The sequence below is a fragment of the Bison bison genome, unplaced genomic scaffold (assembly GCF_000754665.1).
Source record: "Bison bison bison isolate TAMUID 2011002044 unplaced genomic scaffold, Bison_UMD1.0 scf7180017864036, whole genome shotgun sequence".
NCBI classification, from domain to species: Eukaryota; Metazoa; Chordata; class Mammalia; order Artiodactyla; family Bovidae; genus Bison; species Bison bison.
In genome coordinates, this window is record NW_011494608.1 from 2,493,925 (window position 1) to 2,518,953 (window position 25,029).

Genomic DNA, 25,029 nt, shown 5'->3' on the forward strand with positions numbered 1-25,029 from the left:
ATTGCAGCCAGAGAAGCCGAGGTTTTGAGGCGGGAGGTCTGGCACGTCAGTGGGAGGAATGGCTGCCACCTGTTGTCACATCAGATGCTCTGATGGCCAGCTTGCATGGAGATAATAGGAATTCATTTTCTGACTGGTTATTTAGTCTTCAGTACTGAGGGTTTAGTTCTCGTCTAAACTCTTGTTTTGTTTATTGTAGGAAATTATTTGTTTTATGTGAGATTTCATATGGTAGCTTCATCTTTTTGGGTGAAGTTAATCCCTTGAATATTAGCTGTTCCTTGGTGATATCAAGCACAAGCAGAACTAAATAGTGATGGTAAAGGTAGTAGTAATGATGATGGTGGCCTTTGTGGGTCACTTTACGGTTCTCTTACCAAGATTTTCATGTGTTGCTTCACTAAGCCTCTTAATAGCTTGATGAGGTAAGTAGGATTGAGTAGCATCCTTCATCTGTATATTTTCTTCATTTGCCTAGGCCTTTGAAATATATCCTCCTGTTCCTGCCAAAGACCTTAGCTTCTGAGTGCTCTGTGTTGTTTTTGCTTGACTTTTGTGGTCCTGGACCGGGGATCCAGGGGTGTAGAGAGCAGCGTGTCCAAGAAGCCTGGTCTGTGTGCTCCATTTGATCCCCCGTTAGCTTTCCAGGGGTGACATGCGCACAGTGCCAAGGCTCTCCGGCACATTGCCAGCCTGTGGGCCTCCCGTGGGAGAAGCAAGCAATGTGACTGTGGTTGATGGACCCAAGCCCCTCTCCAGTACTGCTTATGATCCTTTATTTTGCTCTCTGGAGCGTCGTACCTTCCACAGAAGCCAAGCTTTACGAGAGCAGAGGCATTTGGATGGGTGAACAGTAAATGGGTGGTGGCCTCATTTTGTCTGCCAGAGTCCACTTCGCTACCCCTTGTCCGAGCTCCTGTTGGTGGGTCAAGAGCAGATTGGGGAAGTTTAGACTCCTCCAGAAATTAGAGATTTGTTAGTAGTCAGAGTGGATGTGGTCTCCATTGTCTAAGTGACAAGACTGAAGCTCAGAGAGGTTCAGTAGCTTGCCCTGAGTTATATTGTAGTCAAGTGGCAGGAAGTGCTCAAGCCCAGGTCCCTCCAACGCAACTTGAACAGCTTTCTCAGCTCCATTGAAAAGGAATGTAACAGTTGTTTATATATAAGCTGTGCATACTTAGGCATGTGTGTCCTGTGCTTTGTCTCCCAGGTGTTCCCAGTGTATGAGCACAATTTGAATAATAACAGTTGACAGTTTACTTCTGTAGCAAAACCATTTCTTACACAGTATATATTCATTTATAAGTTGGCATGGAGCAAAGCCAAGGAGCAGACTGAGGTACATTGTTTAGAAAAGGAACTGTTACCAGGGATTGAAATTCTGAACTTCACCGTCTGCCAGTGTTAGTCATGAATGATAGAGAACTGTTCTTTATTTTTTTATTGGATTTTTAAAAAGCCAATTTAAAAATTTTTATTGGCTTTTTAAAAGGTATTATTGCTTAATAATACTTTTAGGTTTAAATACAGATTATTAAACTAGGCAATGACAAAAATAGCATTGAAAAATGGTGACTAGCATTTGACCCTATATAAAATCTAATATTTATATCGTTGGTACACATACTTATTATGACTGATGTTTTAGAACCAAATAATTATTTTATTTTTTAAAATAATTATTTTAAAATTAATTTAAAAAATTTCTCAGTTTTAATTTGTGCATGCATGTTCATTTGCTCAGTCCTGTTGGACTCTGTGGACTGTATAGCCTGCCAGGTTCCTCTGTCCACAGGATTCTCCAGGCAGGAATACTGTAGTGGTAGCCATTTCCTTCTCCGGGATCTTCCCGACCCAGGGATCAAACCCATGTCTCCTTCATCTCTGCAAGAATATGGTAAATATTGATGGATTATATAACACATAAATAAAAAAACTCTCTGACATTCTTAAAAATTTGTATGAGTCCAAGTCAAAGGGATCCTAAGACTAAAGAGATGGAAAGCTCCCGGGTTTTTGAGACCATGGTTCACACCTACAGTAATGCTTTGTACTTTTGCTAGAAGATGTACAAAAGTTTGTTCCGTGAATAAGTTTCTTGACCAATAACTATTAACATGTTGTTTGATGTTGTTCTGCTTGTCAATTTAGTAACTGCTTATTCTATAAACTGCTATTCTAATGTAATAAAGTATGTTTTAAATTCTTTTGCACATTTTGAGAATTTTGATAACAGGAAAAATCACTAATTTTTTAAAGGATATGTTGTAAAATCTACTGTACGCTTTCTCCACCCACAGTCACCAATTTATGAATCTATGAATTAAGTTTATTTAATAGGTAAAGGCTTATTTATGTTGCCTTTTTCTTCTTGAGTGATCTTTGGTAGTTTTGTGTCTTATAAGGAAACTGTCCATTGCATCTGAAGTATCGAATTTATTGATATAGAACTGTTGGGTTACATTTCTTTATTCTTTTAATAATGGTAGGATCTGTGGTGATGTCACTCTTATTCCTGGTGTTAGTAGTATATCTTCACTCTTTTTCTCACTCTGGCTAGGGGCTTATCAATTTTACTGAGCTTTTAAAAGAAGTAGATTTTGGTTTTATTTATTTTTTTTCCTCTTCAATTGTACATTTGTAATTTCATTGATACCTGCTCTTTAGGGTTAGTATGTGATAACAATCAGAAAGGTGGTGTTGTCTCCTCACTGAATATGTGTTGATAAACAGCAATTAAACTCCATTTTCTTCATGGTGTTTGTGGGTCCTTTGTGATTTCCATATTTTCCCTTATCATACTATACTCTGATTTGGGCCAGCTGGCTCAGAGGGTAAAGAAGTTGTCTGCGGTACAGGAGACCTGGGTTCGATCCCTGGGTTAGGAAGATCCCCTGGAGAAGGGAATGGCTACCCTCCAGTATTCTTGCCTGGAGAATTGCATGGACAGAGGAGCCTGGCGGGGGTGGTTCATTGAGTTCATGGGGTTGCAAAGAATCAGACACAACTGAGCAACTAACACTTTCAGTTTTCCATTGCAAGTCTGTTTATTCTACCAGGGTTGAATTCCGTGTGCTCAGGGGCTGTTTTATAATGCCCTGTTTCCTGGCTGGAGCCCAGGCCTGGCACCTGGGCAGTCACTGTAGCTGGATGAATGGGTGCGAATGTCAGGAGGAGGGCAGTGTGTGAAAAAGCCTATTTTTTGCCTCCAGGAAGATGATTAGAGAATTTGGGGAATGAGTCACTGTGAGGTAGACGTAGTTGTTACTTGTGTTTTAAGTGTAGATGTATGGTATTTTTAATATTTGGGGATGTATAGTTGAAGCAAATACTCCTTTTGAAATGTACATATGTGCTGTGGAGAACTGTGGCTCAGCTGGTAAAGAATCCGCCTGCAATTCAGGAGACCCTGGTTCAATTCCTGGGTCAGGAAGATCCCCTGGAGAAGGGAAAGGCTACCCATTCCGGTATTCTGGCCTGGAGAATTCCGTGGACTGTGTAGTCCATGGGGTCACAAAGAGTCGGACACAACTGAGTGACCCCTTCACTCACTTCACCGGGGAGAGTAGACTCTGTGGATATGCTCAGGGCCAGGGCGGGGAAAGCTGGCATTGCACCCCCAGCTGAGGGCCATGCTTAGCCATTGATCTCTATTAGCAGAAATTGGAAAACTGCAGGGAAATGGAAAGGTCAGACTGAAAAAGAAAAAATGCTTGTGAAGAAGATAGACCAAGGAATTGAAGGAAACTCTTCAGAAGTATTTAAAGCACACATACCACGGTTTTAGAAAAAGTAAACGTTGGCCATGTTGAAGTTGGAGAAGGCCAGTTAATACTGAGGCAAGTGACTGCCTGGTGATATTCCTCAACTTGACATCTGCACACCCTGGTCAGTGTGTCTGTTCTCTGTGGCTGTGTCATCAGCCACCCCAGCCTTGAAGTGGTCCAGAGCAGTGTGTTGTGTGAGTGAGTGCCTGGGCCCCGCTGAGCGGTTCTTGTGTGGCAGCAGGTGGGAGGCTGGGGCTGCAGTCACCTGAAACCTGGGCGCCCAGGAGGTTCCCTCCCGCAGCTGGCAGGGCAGCCCTTGGTGCTGGGACCTCAGCTGAGAGCTTAGCCCGAGCTGTGGGCAGTCTAGCTGGCTTATAGCCTCGTCACGCACGCCACAGGCTTCTTAGAGCTCCGGACAGCAGTTCCCAAAGGGAGGGAGAGCACGTCAAGAGGCCGAGCAGGACCTGCAGTGCTTCCTAAGAAGTCCTGGGGTGCCACTTCCACTGCATTTTGTTGGCTGAGTCAGAGGAGTGAGCCCAGATTCAAGATGAATGAATTTGGCTCGCATCTCTCCAAGGGAGGAGTAGTGGAGAAATCGCCACTGTCTGCGTTATTTGAACTGTGATGAGCACAGGCGGTTCCAGTAGGACATGCTGCTCTCTCGTGCACAGCAGCACGGTCCAGGTAGGACTTGCCTACTTCACTCCCACACTTGGCTGTCAGTGCCCTTTGGGGGCTTCAGAAAACCCACTGTGCTGCCTCCAGTGATGTGGCAGAGGTGCCCCCGTGTCCTGGTGGTAGGGGTATATGGGTGTTTCTGAGAAGAGGGTATTTCTCAAGACCTTAGCAGCATGCATCCTGCCTACTTTTTCCTCCTACTTATTGCTCCATTTTAGTGGTTGTTTTGAAGGCTTCCAGGTTTTTAAACATTTCCTTTCTGTATGATTCAGCCTTGCTACCTTTAGTATAAGTGCTTGTCTTGTGGTCTGTTACTATATAGGAAGCTGCACATATGGAGGCTCTTTTCTTGGACTGGGAGAGGGAATGAAAGAAACAAGACTTGTAAGGTTATTAGGCCAAGTCTATACAAATGAAGTGACCCACTGGAAGAAGTTGATGTTTTAATGTAAATGCCTGTGAAAGCAGCATTTATTAACATCTGCTGTTGGATACTGTATTAGTAGGTAATTTTTTCCCCTCAAATAGTAGGTGTTCCTTTATACACTGAACTTACTTTTACTCAATAGTCATGAAAAGTAGGTAGTATTTTCTCCATCTTTTAAAATAAGTAAAGTTGTAACCAAGTGAAAAAGTAACTTATCTGAGGTCACACGGCTAGAAATTGGCCGTTTGTTTTGTACTATCCTGTGCAACTTCTCAAAAATATATTATTATTCTGTTAGTAATCAGGTCACTGTCAAATGATTAACATGTGATAGTAAGTCCTCCGAATCACCAGGTGCAGTGAAACTATCTTCTTTATGCTATGCTGTGTTTGTGGTTTGATTCTTAGACTCATGTGTTCATTGAAGCGTATTTCATGGCTCTGTATGAAGGGAATGAATTGGCTTCAAGATGTTCACAAACTCAAAGATGAGAAGACCCTGATTATGTTCTGTCTGTATTGCGTTGCTCTGAGACATTGAAACCACAGTACATAAAACACGCTTTCTTTGGGAATTTTGGGGGGTTGATAAAGAGAGCTGTTAGTCATTAAGAAACGTCTCAGCAGCCATTTCCTAAGTGGTCCATCTGCCTAACTGAAGTTGCTTATCCCCGGCAGACTATCCATCTAGGATGGCCAGTGAGATCTTGTAACAGCCAGATCTGAGCATGTAATTCTTGTACTGAAAACCTCTCAACAAGTCTTAGCTTGTCTGTCCACCTCTGACCCTGCGATGGACTCCGTCAGGCTTTGGGGCTTGTCTTTCACAGTCTGTGCATCCCGTACCCGAGGACTCATCACCCTTTGCTGTAATTATCTCCCTGATGCCTGCCTTTGCTGCTGTGCTACGTTTTGTGATCACCTTTCTCTGTCTGTCTTGTTTCTGGAAGAACTTTGCAGCCGGCAGAGTCCCTGGCATGCAAAAGACGTTTCATACTTAGGTGAATGAAAATTATGTTGAAGGAGTAAGTAAGGGTTATGCTTGTTTGCTTCTTCTGTTGTTTGTTTTGGATATAAGTACACTTGTTAATCACTTAGTCGTCTTAAATATATTGAGCGTTTACCCTGAGGTGTAGAGGATAAGGAAGAGGAAAGACAGACATTAATCTGCCCCCAGGCACATGGTCTGGAGCTCGGAGAAGATTAGGTGCCACTGTCACAGTGAGGGCTCCTGCACACCTGTCTCCTTCCGTGCTGGACACCTCTGGGTGTTTGACAGGAGCCTCATCATCATACGCTTGGGGTAGATCCATTTCCCAACGCTTCTGTTCACTGTGCTTTCTTTTTAGAATCTACTTGGTTTTCCTATTTCTCTTACCCTACAACCACAAGTCAGTTTTGATGCCTGTTCTAGTGGGCAGGCACTCAACCGTGCAGGCAAAGGAGTTGGAAGAAAGCAAAGAGCTTTGTGGATGAGAGAGGTTGATGTTTACAGTGTCTTTTTAGGAGGAAAGGGTGTCACCTTAGATGTGCCTAAATGAAATATTATAGCAGTATAAATAAGTAATTAACATAAATATCTACTGCCTGTTCGACTTGTTTATATTTGTTTTCTGTTTTGTTACTATTCTGCATATTAAGGCATCATGATCTGTGCTGTGCCCGGTCATGTCTGACTCTTGTGACTCCATGGACTGTAGGCCGCCAGGATCCTCTGTCCGTGGGATTCTCCAGACAAGGATATTGGAGTGGGTTGCCATGCCCTTCTCCAGGGGATCTTCCTGACCAGGGATCGAACCCAGGTCTCCCACATTGCAGGCAGAGTCTTCACCATCTGAGCCACCAGGAAAGCCCGTCATGACCTACATGTTGCCAATTAAAAGACAGTGTCAAAGATTAAGTAATTTGACCAAAGTTGTGTGGGTTTCTGTATTGGAGATAAAATTAAGTCTCCTTCTTCTTATTGTTAAATCAGTATTTCTACTGATCTACTTTCATGCTATTAAAATTTCCAAATACTTGGCTGTATGTGTGTATGTTTCTTTATCTATACAAAAAGGAAATTGCTGCTCTTATCTGTAACTTTGATTTCATTATGATTTCCTATTTCTGAAGATACAAAATTTGAGATAGAGGCTATAGCCAGCAGGTCATACTTTTGTTAGTGTGTAGTATCTATACATCTTAGATTTTAAAAATTATTAATTTTTACTCTAGGAACACATCACAGTGCCTGAAACTCATTTATCTTACTTACATTCTCTTGCTGAGTTTTTAACCTTGCCTGGAGGGAGGAGATTTACTCTGGATTTTATTTGATCAAAGAGGCTTTTTATATTAGATGGCAAGGAAAAAATATTCTTTAAATAGTTTCCTTTTATTTTTTTCTCCTCCCCTCCTAGAGTTCTTATCCCCTTCATGCTGCCACAAGGTTAAAATGAAAAAGAAATGCTACACTTAAACTTTATCTTTGTATAGTTCTATGATAGAATTAAAACTATCATTTGATGGATTTTTTAAGTACAAAATCATATTCTCATACTTAATGCTACTACATGTCTCTAAATGCACCGTTGATTCTGGAAAATCACTGCAGTTGCTCAGGAAGGTGAGACTTAACCCTAGAAATACAGACAAAAGGATTTCAAGAAGAGATGGAAGTTTAGGCAGAAGTAGAGCTCTGGTGATGGGGAAGAAATGCAACTGTGAGGTATTGATAAGGCAGGCAGGATCTGGTAGTAGTTTGACTAAAGCCTTTTTTTTTTTTAATGGGTTACATGAAAAGAAGTAATCTTGAAACACTTACAATGTGGAGGAGATTTTGCTTCCTGCTATGTCACTCAGAGTCTTTTGTTTTCAAAGAATGGAAACTGACCCAGGCTGACCAACAAAACTTGAATTTGTCAGAGGGTTTGAGGGGTTCATAGGGTTGATAGACGATTAGAGAAGCAGATATTGAAATGGGAAGGAGAAAGACCACTCAGAAGAGGAATTGTCTGAAAAGGAAGCAGAAGTCCACCCCATCTTCTTCTCAGAAGGCAGTTAGTTACCTATTGTTGACCTGGGCTGGGCTGGGCTGGACTGGAAAGAGAGCTTGGAAAATAATTCCTAGAAGAAATGGAATAAAATTCTGAGAACTTTTAATAGTTTGGTCAAGGTCGTTTAATAGTTCATGGCAAAATCAACAGGGAACTCACGTCTTACAGTTACATTGCTTTATTCATTTTGTACTTGCCATGTGTGAGGCGCTGTCCTGAGTGCTGAAATTCAGCCATGATTAAGACAGATGTAAACCACTCCAGTACTCTTGCCTAGAAGATTCCATGGATGGAGGAGCCTGGTGGGCTGCAGTCCATGGGGTCGCAAAGAGTTGGACATGACTGAGTGACTTCACTTTCACTTTCAAACAGTATGGTTGATGCTGCCAGGTAGCAGGGGGTGAATGCATTGGAAAGGTGAGTAAAATGATCATCCAGGAGTTAGTGGCAGCTTGTATTAAGTGTATCACACTTTATCACATGTGGATGCAATATCTAGTGCTTTCACTTACCAGTTCCATAGACAAGACCCTCCTTTGTTTTTCTGCCTCCCTCGAAGAAAACAGTGTATTTAAAAGTGCCAAAAATGTTTGTCTGTGCTTCAGGAGGCTCTCAGTAAATGCTGACTCCCATCTCTGGCTGAGCAGACATTTTATTAAAAAAAAGAAAAACCAATAATGGCACTGGCTTAATTCTGAGCTCCCCCCCACCTTTTTTCTTTTTTTGTAATTTTTTCTTTCTTAGAATTTAGGGTCTTTGTTATATGCAGCTGGTGACTTATGAGAATACAGAAAGTTTTGATGCCTTGGCATTCAGACTTTTGTAAGTCCACATAAAATATCAGTCACTGTTCTTATCATTGTTGGTTCTTGTTTCAGGCACAGTTTTTTTTTAAATATATAATTTCTGTGACTTGTAAAAATAATTTCTTTAAGAAACAAATGTAGCAATTGAGGAAGAAGCTTAAAAGGTATAAAGAGTGTTTAAGAAATCTGATTGCATTTGAAGGAAGTAGGTAGGCATGAATTCAACAGATTTAAGCTAGAAGTAGACCTGAGGAAAAGAAATATGAAGTCACAGGTTTTTATCCATCTTTCAGTAAGATTTATATCTGCTTTACTAGTTGGAGTTAATCATGTTTACCAAAGGTATAAAGCTTGTCACTTGTGTTCTTTCTGTTTTGTAGAAAAGTTGTAATGTAGGGGTTTTTGGTTCTTTCATAGATGTTATATAACAGAATTTTTTTTTAATGTCTTAATTTTTAGTCTCAGAGTAAAGTGACTCTACAGGAAGGCATTGTGGGTGCTGTTGTGTAGTAATTCTCATGTTTTTCAGTCTTCAGCCTACAGCCTTATATTTAACATTATAATGTGTGAGTTTTTTCACTGAAACTCATACCAGCACATTTTGCACTTTTTGCATGAAGTATTGAAGTTTTAAAATTTGCTTCACTCTTTTGATGTAGGCAGTTACAGAGGCCTGTAGAGGGTCTCAAGATCCACTTTTTCTTTATCATGTTTTTTCGTTTCTGTGCAGCCTTTACGTGGCATCTTTGTTTATGAAAGTTGCACAAACAGCTATGGACACTGAGTCATCAGTTTCAATGGAATGGCCCTGGGGCGTTGCCGTACAACGCAGTTTCTCTCTTTCTGAACCCTGAATCTCTTCCGCTCCTGCCCTGTATCAATGACTCTTCCAGTCCTGACTAACGCAACTGCTCACTCAGTGTAGCATCAGAAGTCCTTCCCAGTCTGTCTCCAGTCTCTCCACCTTCTCAGATGTGTCACTAGACACTCCCACCTTCCTGCGGCTTCTTCTCCTGCTTGGATGGACCCCCACCCCCACGTCCCACCAGCCCGCACAGGAAGCTCCTGGGGCCCTTGCTCTGATTCTTCTGGTATTTGCATAACTCTTTCTGGTTGTGAATTTTTTTCCCCATGGTCTCATTTCATTTCCACCTCAACTAAGGGAGGAAGTAGAGTTTCAGAGAGGATAAATAGCTCACCCGAAGACCTTCCGACTGACTCCTTGTTCAGTGTGCCCCTAACTTGGTAAGCAGTGCCCAGACCCTGTCCAGGGGCGGCACGACCACACCCGATCAGCTTTCTCACTACAAGAGAGTCTAGCCGACTGTGACTCTGATCTCTTCTGATGATCTTTGTTTTTGTTATATTAATATTTAAATATTCATTACAGTTTTATTAGCCCTCTCTTCATATATGCCTTTGTACGCATTAATGTACCGAAGTCTGGAGTATGCAGGAGGTTGGAATCTGCCGTGCATGTGTTGAGACAGAGTGCCTGAGGTGTACCATGAATCCCTGCGACCCTTCGTGGGTGTCAGTGTCCCTAACTGATGGCCCGGGGCTGAGAGCCCTGTGACTTGCTGATTTTTTTCCCAGTGTCAATTGTAAGTGCTGGTCTGTGATTTGAACCCATGTTTTTATCACTTAAAGTCTCACTAAATTAAGCTCTTTTCTCCCCATATTATCATTAATTTATACTCTCTCAATGCAGATATCAAAAAGCTAGATAGTTGTGCTTGTCTGGAGGCTGTGGGTTAGTGGGCTGCTCTGGGAGGGCCATGAGGAAAAACGGTGACAGAATAACGCAATTAAGTAGTCACTTAGGGCTCTTTTTGAACTTTCCTCTAAGCAACTTAATTTTATATTCATTTTTACTCATGTTTTGGCTTCATTTGTTCCTGAGCTTGAGATCATGGAATGTAAAGGACTTGGCTGGTTGTAGCATTTGTATGTAATACCTGGAATAGTTTCTTTGTCAGAGGCATAATTAACAATATGATTTGTATGTCTACTGCCTTCTGGTATTCACAACACAGTTTGTAAACTTAATTAGTTCTTGGAATAGCAAATGTTTTGCAGATGATAAACACTTTTTCCTCTGAATAGTGTGTTGAATGGTTATATATTCATAGACATTTACTCTGTGCTTCTCAGATTAGGACGTTGATAGGTCTGCCTCACAAGGTAAACATCACCTGCCGAATAGTCCTGGGTTGTATTGTCTTCCTGTGCTTTTCACAGGGGAAATCAGAGATGTAGCTCAGATAATTCAGCCTCCAGGATATTCATTATGGTTCCATTGTATAGAGACCATCTATGCTAATGTCATTATGGAGATGCCGGTTTCCCAGACTCTGATGTGATGGTTATGGTATATGTGGAGGTGGAGTGGGGAATAACAGGCCACCCGCAGTTCTTCAGTTACACAGCAGCCCCCACCCCCGAGACAGAGGGAGCAAGCAAGAAAGCGCTCTCAGCAGGTGAAGAGATGCTGCCAGGAAGCCTTCTTACCATTCATAAATCACTGGTCTGAAGATGTTTATTTGGGCTTCCAAGTGATATTGAACTAGAAGCATCGAATTAGAAGATGCTGATACTGTTAGATTAGTGACTTCCGGCCCCCAGAGTTGGGGCTGGGTCACACAAACGTGGGCGCTGCTGTTTTTACAGATGAAGAGAGGAGGGCTCAGCGAAGCTAGTGACTTGCCAGAGGCCCACTAGTGGTCAGGCTGGGACTGCCCCCAGCCTGTGTCCTCCTGCCACCTCACTGTGCTTCACTCACCACTCTGTGGCCGGTGGGGGCCTAGCATGGCACCTGGCACAGAGTCCTGAGATGTCCAGCATTGTCCTCGGTATTTCTGGGAACTCACCAAAGTGGTGTGTCCGTAAGGAGAGCAGAAATCATAGCAGGCGTTGTAACAAAGGAGATCTGATAGAAAGGATTGGTTAGGGAAGTACTCGACTGAAAAAGCAAATGAGGGATACGGAAGGGACACAGAAATAGTAACACGGTCTCTGCCTTGAGCCAGAACCACCAGGGCTGGAGGAACAAAGGGAAGACATTTGGGAGGAAATGCTCCATGGAGCTGGGACCAAGACCCGTTAAGTCCAGTGACTCAGGCCTCAGAGCAGGGGGTCCTGGCTTGCTGACCTGGTGCAAAGACTGGGGCTGGGGTGTGTGTGTGAAGAATGAGTCATAGCCAGAATTTTGGAAACTCTATTCTGTACGCTGCCAGGAACTGGAGCAAACGGAAGGGATGGCACCCTGCTCTGGCCTCCCAGATGTAGAACCTAGTGGGAGCCCCAGGCAGCAGAGAAGCAGGGCTTGCGAGTTCCCTGTCCAGCATTCTTGATGGGTGTGTATGGAGCTGAGAGATGGTGCTTAGTAACTGGCAGAGATGGTTTGTTTAGGAAAATGAAAGGCAGATAGATGACTTTCGTTTTGCTTAATTCAGACGCTGGGTATTCTTAAAGGTTCATCAAATCTTACTGTGCTTTTCCATGAAGAATATCATCATTCACTCTCATTCACTAAACAAATATTTTTTGAATGCATGTTATATTCATGATGCAGACCTCAGTACTGGGCATGTGATGATTAATAACACAGTTTTGTGTTTATGAGAGCTAGTCAGTGAGACAAATGATAGGGATGTATGCAAATCTCAGGCTTGAAAGGAACCTTCAAGTTTAGCTTGCCGTCAGGTGATTGAATCCTTTCTATAATGTTCCTGTCAGGTGGGTCCAGCCTGCTGGTCAGGCCTCTATGGATGAACTTAAAATTCCTTCAAGATAGCCATCTTTAGATTCCATCTTTGGAAAATGTTATTTTTAAAATCTTCATCTCTAAAATGAATGGTAGCTCCTTTCTCTCTTTCTTTCAATATTAGTGCTATGTCACTGGCCTTAATCCTGACCAAATCTAATCCCTCTTTTGCATGACATACAGAAATAATTGTATGCGAGTCAGTGATTCTCTCCTCAGTCCTTTACCCTTCAGGGTGGCCATTTCTGTTATTTCAGTTGGTTTTGTTTTTGTCTTGAACGGAACTTTTCAACTTGGTTTTCATTATTTTCTCTCTTACAGAGCCCCTTTAGACATCTTTTCTCCTCAATCTTTCTCTCGTCCCCCTTCCCTGATGAAATGGTGATACCTAACATTAATTGTATATCTGATTATGGACTGTGGCCCGTTGGTGAGCCAATCACCATTGTTGCTTGAAAACTGGTAAATTCTTGAAAATCTAGGGAACACTTTTCTGGATTCCTGGCCATGTTGTTAGTCTCTGTGTTCTCATCTTAGTTTGTTACTCATTCATCAGATCAGATCAGATCAGATCTGTCGCTCAGTCGTGTCCGACTCTTTGCAACCCCATGAATCGCAGCACGCCAGGCCTCCCTGTACATCACCAACTCCCGGAGTTCACTGAGACTCACAGAATAGATCAATAAATTATCTGACCTCTGTGTTTAATAAAAGAGAATAGAGGGCAGTCAGACATCAACCTGAGATACTTGTCATTAGTTTTAGCTAGAGTAACGCTCTGTTTATCCTTTGATTCTGTCTCGTTTGTCCATGTGGTGCAGTTTCGTGACATTAAAAGTTAGCTGTATATTTAGCCTTAAAATAGATGAGTCCGTTGTCAGTAGATTTGACAAGTGGAACCCACTAGAATACATGATTGCTTAACCAGGTACTTGATGGTTGAACAGAGGAATGCTGTTGACGGACCTTAGTGTAGTTATTTTTCTATAAGTTCCTAAATGATTTTAATGTACAGCTTGGTCTCAAATGTGAAGATCTGTACCTAACTTGACAAATCCCTTTGAGAAAACCTCCAGTGGGAATGTCCTCTGTGAAGAGACAGCATCTGACTCATAAGGAGAAGGAAAATAAAATATGACTGGAGAATGACCTAGTACAGATAACACATCCTGACTTGAAATCGATGTGGGAAGGTGTCCTCATTTTCAGTACTTGTAGGTGTCTGTGTAGACATTTCCTGTCCTCGGAGGCTGTGACTTTTAATGTGCACTGCTGGATTGTTTGCCAGTGTCTTAACTTTCTATGATGACTAAATATGAGTGACAAAAAATGTTCCTTCTGTAATTGTATTTTGTTTTTAAAAAGTGTTTTATGCTTGTTTGGCAGTTTCTAGATACCTTAGAACAACATTGAGTTATGAGGGAAATATAATATTTGAGGCACCTTGTATGTTTTAAACTCATATTAAGCTGCACTTTTTTTTTTCTTTTTTAGTGGTGTTCATTATTCTAGCATAGCTCTCATGATTTTGTCAATATGGCTTCAAACGTCATCAGAGTTGATGTTCCTGGGGATCTGATTGCAATCCTGATCATGCTATTTATTTTTAGAATTACTTTTATAAAAGCGAACCTGTAAATAATTGTTATATGAAAACATGATTTAATGTCTTAAGGATTATTTCCCTCTGATTATTCTGACTCTCTGCTGCATAAATAGGACCAGTTATGATTCTGAAGCTAACCTAAAAATGTATAGCCAAAGCATGATTGTATCCTGCTTTGAATTTATTTTGCACAGTCTGTCGCACCTACAGAGTTAGTATTATTGTACATTTAACCAATAGAAAATATTCATTGGTAATCTTATTAGATATGAAAGTAATAGAGAGCAAAATGCTTGTATTATATGGTTGTTATAGAATATCATTAGTACAGTCATATTTCTATCTCAAAGTGTGATAATGCCAGCGGGATAAATGAGAAAGACATTGAATCTTCACACAAAGGAAATGGGTTTTATAATGAGTGCAGTTTGAACAGAACTAATCTCTTTCTTGGATCATTACTTCACCTAATCATAAAACCTTTTTTTAATTCAAATCCTTGCAGGGTTCTAATTGGTGACCTCTGGAGCCTGATAATTGTTTAAGATAGCTGGTCTTTTGCAGTATACTTAATGATGTTTGCAATTAAAAGTGAGAAATGTGGTTTAACCCTTAGGCAGGTGTAACTAAAAAGTAGATTTTCCTTTTTTTCCCAATCTTTAGTAGTTATTCCCATTCCTCTTCCCAATAGTTATTGACTTGAGTCATTATTAACTTGAATTAACCTAATGTATTGTTGTCTTCACTTAGTCTGGGGGTTTACTGAATCTTCATTTGACAAATGCGTTGGGATATATTAGGAGTAATCCTGGATCATTTGGAAGAGCCAAGGGACTGGTCTATTTGGGATGGCCAGAACGCCTAGCTTCTTTTTTCTCTGTCATTTGGGTTCATTTTTCTGCCTTTTTTGGGTGATTTAAGTAGAAACTGAGACATTTCTTTGCACCCGGTTTCAATAAAAACTTATTTCAGAACTTTTCTTACTACCAGATGAAAGTGAGTGAATAGAAATTAGCCAGTATTAACTTAGGGCTGATAAAACCATGGGCCCCCGAGCCCTGAGTGATTACTTTCTCCACACTGTGTGTAGAAGCATGCTGGAATTGATACAGACTGTTACACTTTGATGTCTTGATCTTCTCTGTTGCTTCTGTTGCGTTTCTCAGTAAAGAGTGAACATTCAATGAGTGAAGTTGACTGACTCTCCTCTGAAATTCTGTTCATATGTTGGAGGTGGAATTTAATTTGTTATCTGTTGGTTTAGGAGGTTTTTAGGTGTCAGCAAAAATTGATCAGTCAATCTAAAATTTTTTTTGAGCCAAATTGTGGATTATAATCTGAGAATAGCGTCTTGGAAAGTTCTGGGAACTGTTCTGCCTGTGAGAGGCCAGAGCATAGTTGTATACGTTTTTGAGACAGAGGGCTATATATTAAATGATGTATTATTGACAGTTTACACAGTCCAGATCTAAGCTTACAAAGCAGGTAGTGGGCCATGGGTCAGTGTGGCCCTTTGCAAGATTAAGAAGGAAGGTTATCTTTTTGAGGAGTTGTCTTGTTGAAGCTAGAATGCTGCTCTTACGGCTGAGCGGGTATTTCTGCCGGAGGGAGGTTTGGTCGATGCGTGGTGCAGGTACACGCTGCACAGAAGAGGGGGCAGAGGAGGCCAAAGGGCAGAGAAAAATCTTTATGTTTAAATTTTTCTTGTCTTGCCATAAAATATGAGTTTTATTTCACAGAAGCCAGTTGTGTGGTAATTCGGAGAAGAGGCAAATCCTTTGAGAGTCCGCAGTCCTGCAATCAAATTTCAGGTCTGCCACGTACTAGGTACTAGGGGACGTTGATTCCTGTCCCAGCATGCTGAGAATTGTGTGGGCTTCATGTGCAGGGCCTCCAGCATGGTGTCTGGAAATAGTAATTGTGCAAATTGTTAGATTCCTTCTATGAGTTTTAGGGAACATTTCATCTCTGATTTTCATCCCTTAATCTTTATTGTTTTAAAATGATTTAAACAAAAAAACACATTACACTTAAAAGTTTATTTTGAAAATTGTTAGACTTTAGTACCAAAATCTAGTAACTTCCTCATTTCTGAAGGTCGTTGAGTGTTTCCCCTTGTTTAGATGATAAATTTGCATTTCACTGGCGCATCCAGTGATCATCATGTCTTATCTTTGTATTTTTCTTTTTTCTACCATGATGCCTTTTGTTTGGTGAATGATTGCACTATATTTAAGGGAAAGATAAGAGGTCAGTACCATGGAAGCATTTTTTCTCTTGAAAATAATTTGATAAAATGTGTAATGATAATTCAGAGTAGCACTCAGAATTTTTTAGTTATCTGCATTTTAATTTCTAGAATCATATAGGTTTCACAAATTCTTGAAATCCATTCTACAATGAAATACATGTAAATCAGTTACCACAATTTAGGCTTTGTATTAAGTAGGCAATAATAACCTGTATTTGCATTATGTGTTACAGTTTTCAAATCACTTTGCTAAGCATCATATCTTTTGATACTTGAAATAACCTTGTTAATTTCCCTCAAAACTAAATAATAAGCCAAATAATTTTTTCTCAAAGTCAAGATCCCTTTACTTCAATAATACCAAGAAACTGGAGGCTTTAGGTCAGAGTACACTAGCATTGGAATCCTAGATCTGGGTTTGCTGTGGAATCTTAGCCACATCACTAGATATCTGTTAAGTAGCTGTTTCTTTTCTGTAAAATTATTACCACTCTTCTGCTACATTGTTACAAGGATTAAATACCTGAACTGGACTGTCAGTAAATAAATTCTATCAGTGTTATTGTTATATTTTTGTTAATTACCTGTGATGGGTAGAATTACAACCAACTCTTGAATAATGTGGGTTTGGTCTGTGCAGGTCCACTTATATGCAGAGTTTTTAAAAACAGAGAATATGGTTGAATCCACAGATGCTGAACCATGGGTACAGAGGAACCATGGGTATGGAGGGCCAACCATAAGCTATACCTGGAGTTTTGGACTGGGTGGAGGATCAGCGCCCTTGACCCCCTCCTTGTTTAAGGGTCAGCTGTCTTTCCTCCCTCCCCTGCCCCGCTCCCCCCAGTCAGTCTTCTTCCTTCCTGGAGGAATTTCCTTGTGTGTGTGCTTTAATCTTATGCAGTGTGTATATATTTAAGAATACTTTGTGTACAAATACTAGCTCTGTCTTTGTAAGTTTACTTCCAAACATTTTAATATTTAGAGTATTGACTATTTTTTGCTCCCTGGATGGTTTATTTTTGTTTATTTGTGATGAGCTAATTCGTTCTTATTAGAGAGTGTTATGCATCTATTCTGCTGTGCCATTTATTTCTTGTTTATGGAAGATTATTTGCAAGATCTTGAGCTGTTTGAATCAATCTCGTCTGGGCAGGTTTTAGTGTATTCAATTCTGGTTTGGGTTTAATAGGTGTTCTGTTAGGTTTGGATTGCTTAAATAAAATAATTCCTTTGTGAAAACATCTGCCATGTTGGAGGTTAAAAGGTATCTTTTTAGACCAACAGCCACAGTAACATTTTAGTAATCTGTCAGATAGAATTTGCATTGGCTTTGAACACTACATATATTTTAGGATCATTTTAAATCCTCCAGCTAGGTTCTTATATTACTTTGAAATAGATTTCTAAATGTTGAGCATGTAGGTATTATCATTCTGTTTATATGGACTTCTTGTTTCCTTATAGATCAGGCTAACCCCTGTCCTTTAATAAGTTTGTACAGAGTTAAGGTCCTCGGGCAGGGGGGCTGGGGGCAGGGTTTGACTGTATTACTGTTTACCCTAGAACTATTGTGCAGGCTAACATATTATTTACTCTTTTCTGAACCTTTGATGAATGTTTATTAAATAACTTTTAAACAGCTAATGACATAGGCTTTCAAGTTAACTAAACTTTAGTGTGAATCCCTCTAAAGAGATTATGAACTGTCCAGCCCTTGGCAAGCTTCTTACCCATTGGAATCCTCAGGGTCTTATTCTGTAAAGCGAAGGTTTATTCTGTAAACCTATCATAGATAGGTTCATTAGAATAAAGAGAGACTTCATGTCAATTGCACAGCCCTTAACTCGGTGAATCCTTGCAAACAAAGTCATAACAATTACTATTTACCTAGTACTGTCATAATAAGTGATCTCTGAAATGAGCTTTCCTGATAGCTCAGTTGGTAAAGAATCTGCCTGCAATGCAGGAGACCCTGGTTCGATTCCTGGGTTGGGAAGATCCCCTGAAGAAGGAATAGGCTATACACTCTGGTATTCTTGGGCTTTCCTTGTGGCTCAACTGGTAAAGAATCTGCCTGCAATGCAGGAGACCTGGGTTGGGAAGGTCCCCTGGAGAAAGGAAAGGCAACCCACTTCAGTATTCTGGCCTGGAGAATTCCATGGACTCTATAGTCCGTAGGATAGCCAAGAGTCAGACATGACTGAGTGACTTTCACTTTCAAAATGGTTTTCATTACTTTTCAGTACTTTGCTGTGTAATGTTTTATGTGATCAGCACAAATGGGAACTTCTGTATGTACAGGAGGCATCAGATGCTCTGTTTAAAGCTTCCTTCAGTTTAGCCAAGGTGGGGACTGGATTGCTGCCTCTTGTCCTTTGCTCTGTGCCTGGGGGCTGAGGGATGCGTCAGCAGACACTCTTACCTCTGGCTTCTGCTTGGGTTGGTCCCTCCTTGCGGAGCCACCAGAGGCAGATCTGCAGAAGGAAGTGAGGTCCCAGTGTGTGCGCTTTAGCTTCCTCCCTATTAGGTCAGCACAAGCTGGCTGCTTCCCTCGGAGGACATTATAATCCTTGCCAGGCTGCCCTCCACACAGTCTCCTTTCTTCCTTGCCCCTTCCTGCTTCCCAGCTTTGGGGCAGCCATACTTCCTTCCTAACCTCAGAGTACCACACCATTCGTTGTTGCTATTGTTTTAGGATATTCACATCTTTATACATAGGTCCTTAATTAAATTCTCTACAGATTATCTACTTTGAATGCCATCTGTTTATTCATGGAATACAGTTCCTTGGATCATTCACCCAGGAAAGAACAGAGGCTCTGGGAATAAACAGAGTTGCAGGGTATCAGGGTTTCTAACTCACAGTTTCTGATCTTAAAGGATAGATTCCATGTGGGCTCGCACAGGAATTCATTGGTTCATTAGCACATTCTCTCATGGACTTGTTTTGTAAAGAATGTTTGTTTCCTGTATAGAAGCACTATGTACCATAGGCTTTACTGGGTTGTTAGCTACACAAAATATTCTAAGGACCTGTTGATAGACTGGGTTGGAAAAGTGTCTCCACCTTGGAGACCTGAGGTTTGAGTCATGGTATGTTCCTTGCTAATTGTATGACTTTTAGAAATATATTTTCTAACCTTCCTTATGTGCAAAATGTGAACAATACTTTAACCTTCCCAATATATTGTCAGGATCATAAAAGGAGTTAAGGGCGTGTGGCCAGGGGGACTGATAGTCTGTTGAAGACAGACTTTAAATAGGAAGTTATACCTGTGGTAAAAATGCTACTTTATTTTGATTAAGTAGTCTGGGAATTCAAAAAGAGCCTCTCTAGGAAGTGGAATTTAGCAGAGGCACCAAAGAGAAAGTCCCCAGAGATGTTCCTGTCTTGGGAGACAAGTGCAGAAGCCCTAGCCTCAGTGAGCGGGTGCTTCAGAAGCCAAGAAGGGCTGGATGCTAGAGGGGAGAGGCGCTCAAGCAAGTGCCTGTGGTTTACTCTGGTGGGGTGTCCCGAGGGCTTGATGCCTCCTCTGATGGCTGTCCGTCCACTTCAAATAGAAATCAGCCCTTCTAGTTCCGCCCTCCCTGGTTGTTCGTGGGATAGACTGTCTTATCTTCCAGCTGTGATGTCATCTGCCCTCTCTCCCCACATTGCGTCCATTCCATTTCTGCTCAGGTCCGCCTTTCCAGGAGGGCGTCTCTCCTCAGCGGATTGCTTTCCGCATCCCCCTGTTGTTACTGAACCCTTAGGATCTGATCCATGCAGACATTAAGAACCCGGCCTGCCTTTTCATGCCTTTGTCCTCCTTTCTTCTCTGTGTTGGCCACGGAGAACTGCCCCTGTTCTCACCCTGCTTCTTTCTGCAGCGACCCAGGGTGTGGGGTGAGGAAATTGCGTTCATGTCTCGGCTTGTTCACTAACTGGCTCTGTGGTGACAGGATTCTGTCACCACTACTTGTGTGATTCATTCTCTTGTGTACTGTTAAAGGAGAAAAGGAAACCAAAAAAAGTAAATCTCCATGTGTCAGCTGTTCAGTCAGATGAGGGAAAGGGAACTGGTGTAACCCAGGGTTCCTTCACTTCACTGAAGCACTCATCAGCTCTTTGCCTGGCAGCCTCCCTTCCTTATCCTCTAGGAACTCAGCTCACGTTTACTAGCTTTTTGAACACTATTCCAGGCTCCAGAGCCGTCAGCCCCTCTTCTCAGCCCTGTGCACACTGCGCTTGCCCGTGTGGTCCCACAGACTGTGTGTTCTGTCCCCAGCAGCCCGTGCACTTTCTCCGTGTGTCAGAATTCAGTCAGTGTTGTGGACAGACGCCTGATTGGGATAATCCCTGTTCCTCTCACCCTCACCACGTGAACCCCGCTGCATTTGGATTCTCAAAGTGAAATACTGTATATGTAGTTTCCAGAAATGTGTGTGTTACTTCAAGTGAGACGAGCAGTCTAGGTATATCCTTATCACAGCTTCAGTGAAAGAGTATTTTAGTGAAGGATTTAAATGAATGATCAAAGGAGAGTCAAACTCTGGATTTTCAGCCATGCAAAATAGAAACATGACCATCCCTGTATACATTCATATTTTATTCTGTTTTGGTATTTAAAAAAAATTCTACAAAAGTATTTAAAAATTTAAATTTATGCAAATTTAAAGGGTAAAATATTCATGATTCAAACTTTTCAAACAGTGTAAAAGAGCAATATAGTGAGAAGTCTCTATTCCTGTTTCTTATCCATTGCATTTCTCCCTTGACAATCAGTTACTCGTTTCTTATATGTAAGAAGGGAGCTCTTTTCTGTGGATATGCAGGTGAATATGAACATATAGTCTTACACTGCTTTCCACTGTGACTTGTGTTTGTGTGTCTGTGTGTACAAACAGTGTATTCGGTGGAGACTTTTTCTCATCAGAACATGTCTTCATGTTCTTCATCTTTGCTGATGTTGTAAAGTAACTTATGCTGTCTCACTGGCTGTGCCCTTGCTTATGTAACCAAGCTCTTAATTCTAGATATTTAGATGATTTCCAGTGTTCTACTATTAAACACAGTGTGTTAAATGGATAAATTTGTGTATAATATTTTGTATCTATCCACATATATCTTTAGGGCAAATTTGTAAAAATGGAGTTGCTGGGACAAAGGAAAATGTCAGTTTTGATGTGCTTGATTCCGTGAGAGAATTTAAGCAGTTTTAATGAAAATTTACATTACCAAATTTTTTTATATTGAAAATTTAGCTTATTTAATTCAAAGAGTATTTGGCTGTGTCTTAGAGGATTCATGGATTTTAGCATATTTGGTAGGGTAAGTGGTCATTGCTTAGGAAGCTCCATACTGAACCAAGACAGAAACAGAAAAAAAAAAAAAAAAAAAAAAAAAAAACCAGCCAAAAAAGTCATAACTGACACTAGCTTTCCCAGTTGACAGAAATTTGGTGTCCGTGGTTTGAAAACATAGCATTTTAATCCTCTACATCATCTAAAACATAATCACACTTTTGCTTATTATTTCTGAGCTGGGAGATGGCATTGGTACATTAAACTGTATGTAACGAATGTAATCTGGGGATTAGTGAAAGTCAAATCCCCTATGTGTTCGACCTTGAGCATCTGGCTGGATTTTCTGTGGTTTGCCTTCATATGCTCCAATTTACTGAAAGGTTAAAGCTACCTTGGTAGCTGTCCAGTCCCTTCCTGACCTAGGGAAGCCCAGAGGGGTGGTAGTATGAGTTTGAGAGTTTGAAACTCCCATTTACGGATAATTTCAAGATTTCATAAGTCATCTTGTTGCTTCCCATTATTTTGCATTGTACTTTATTGGACACCCTGAACACAATAAACCTACTTACGATCTTCAGTCAAGTAGAAAATGCCAAACTGTTGATTGAACGGCGCCTAAAAAAATGGAAGTTTGGCCAGTTCTGAATTTTACCACTGGGGGCCACGGGGACCTGAGAGAAGTAGAATAGCCAAGGTGTAAACCAGACCTGCGTGACGCCTGTGACAGGGGCGGGGCTGTTTCAGGTGCCGTGTGGCATGTGAGGTCTAGCACACCTACATGCTTCAACATGGCATCGGGCCTTACATTTTTTTTCTAAAATCTTAAACAGTGAAGTATTTCAGCATATTTCGAAGCTTACTTAAGGTAGCAACAAGGTATTTTAGCAAGATAAGATTTGTAAAGTTGACTATCTGGAGAGGAAATTAGTTACTTTTCTTTTAATTTTTATTTCCTTCTTAAAAATTGTAGGGATATCTCGAACTTTAATATATAGTAAAATGCATAAGTCTTTGTGATTTTTTAACCTTAATCTAACATGACTTTCCATGTTGCTTCAAATGATAAATATCACTGATACGAGGAGTAACATTTTGAAGGCTGATTAAAGAATTAAATATTAAATTGTGCCTATCAATGCTCAACAATTATTAAAAAGCCTTTGTTATATAAAAAGAAAATAGGTAGTTAAATCTATCTTGACTGATGTATTATACATTAAAACTTCTGTTTTCTAGAAAGTTTCAGTGAACCTAATTTTGTTAAATCTTCTAACTCGCTAAAGGTATTCTCAATTATAGCATAAATGGATAAATAAAAATAAAATGTAGAAATTATTTTCCTTGTACTAATTAAAGCTGAACTCATGAATTGTTGTACTCGATGGAGCAAATGGCATGTGACTTACTGCTTTTTACTGAGGAAAACGAAACTAATTTAGCTCATATCCACCATTAGTTTTACAATTTTCAAATATATTTTGTGTCTGCACGCACAGACACTCTTATTTATGGAAAATAAGAGTATATAACATGGTATATTGTTACATCTGGAGTATGGATATAGGAGAAACTTTCTTTTAATTGTGTATTTTATTTATAGAAAAATGTCAAAATTAAAAGTACTCTCGAAAGGTTTTTTCCAAGAACAATGGCAAGAATTATCTATGTAAATGTTTATATTTCACATACTTCTGTTCAATGCATCTTGTTCCCATGCAGATTCTATATAGAATGATCAGTTTTACAGAAGCAAAGCGTAATATAATACAAGAAAGCAAACAAAATAATCAGTGTATTTGGAGATTTAGTAATTATCTTTATCCTTAGAAGCTTTGCTCAGAAGCTGCAGGCCTAAGCTGGGAATGATAATAGAATTGTGCATGAAGTACTTTGTGAGTGCCATGGTGGGAATGACTGATTCTGCTGCCCCGTCAAGGAGAGTGACAGTTGCATAAAAAGTAGTATTTAATATGGTTGAATCTTGAAGGCGATGTGTGAAATGGAAATCATCAAAATAGCATCACCAGTAGAGAAAAGAGCACTAACAAAGCCACGAGCTTGTGGTTGGGCTCGTCACTTGTGAGGTGGGAAGATTTTGTTGGGGAGGTGACTGTCACAAGGCTGTCTAGGGCTTTTAATGCCCCCTTAAAGAATCCTTCTTGGTGGGAACCACCTTGGAGACAGGCAGAGCTGGTAGAACGGGCTGTCGGTACTTGGTAATGCTAAACTGAGAATGCTTTCCGGCTTTTCTTTGCTGTTTGATCAGCCTTTTTTGAGAATTCCAGAGGACCTCAAAGAGTCTGTTTTTATGTTTGTAGCTAGTGTATTGTTCCCCTCCATGAGCTTGGGTCGTTGAGACTTGACTTTGGAGCACATGTATGTGTGTACGTGTGTGTGTTTCCCCACTTACTGTTGAAGAATCATCAATAAAACGGGAACATGTCATTACCTGAGCAAGCTGTAGGCATCTGAAGTCCGCATTCTGTATTTGGTTTCTTGCCACCATAGAGCTAAGAAGGACCCCCAGTCTCTGAAGTTCCAGGTCTGACACTTCCCGGTTTTCTGTTTTTCCTCCACAGAAATAGAGAAGTTTCAAAAAGGAGAAGGCAAGGATGAAGAAAAGTACATTGATGTGGTGATTAATAAGAACATGAAGCTGGGACAGAAAGTGTTAATTCCTGTAAAACAGTTTCCTAAGGTAAGACAGGTGCACAGCTGGCGTGTTAATCTTTATCACAAGGGAACGCTTGTTTAATTTACATTCTGTTTAGTGTCTTCTTGAGATGTTTTCCCTTCGCAGAATATCCCAACATGCATACTTTTAAAATTAATTAAAAACTTAGTGATTCTATCCTTTTTGTTTGACTTTGGTGTGAGTTATGAAGTCTTAAAAATTATTCTTCCGAGTTATATTTCAGACTTCAGACAGACAGTTCAACTTTTTCCTGTTGTAGTTTTTCATTTGTAAGATAAGCTTGGTTGATAAGAATTAAATAAAATTATCCACGTTAAATGCTTTGCATTGGGCTTGGCACATAAATATTCAAAAAATTCTCTAATTATCTATTCTAGAAAGAAGTGTGATTTTTATGACATTGAGCACAGTTACAATAAGTACTTTTAAATCCTATCTAATTATAAAATCTTGATCATCTTAGATTTGGCCTAAATTGATGCTTTTTTCTCTGCTTTCTTTTTTCTTTATGTGTCTTTGTACATGATTTATGCATACTGTTGTATACACTAGTAGTTAATTTCTTTTGATTGCAGAACAATAATCCATTACCTGAATATACTAGAGTTTATCCATTGCCTGGGTAGTTTTCAGTTTTGAGTTATAATTAAATTGCTGTGAACATTTCATACAAGTCATTCTGTGACCATATGTTTTCATTTATTTT

At 40.4% G+C, this 25,029-nt stretch overlaps 1 protein-coding gene across 1 annotated transcript in view; it reads left to right on the forward strand.

The window, feature by feature from the left end:
• The first annotated feature begins 15,657 nt into the window (after positions 1–15,657).
• Positions 15,658–25,029, forward strand: part of KHDRBS3 (KH domain containing, RNA binding, signal transduction associated 3) — a 98,704-nt gene continuing 89,332 nt past the window's right edge. The window contains exons 1-2 of the mRNA XM_010834805.1: positions 15,658–15,721; positions 24,208–24,326. Coding sequence (XP_010833107.1) covers positions 15,658–15,721; positions 24,208–24,326 — 183 coding nt within the window. The remainder of the gene's footprint in view (positions 15,722–24,207; positions 24,327–25,029) is intronic.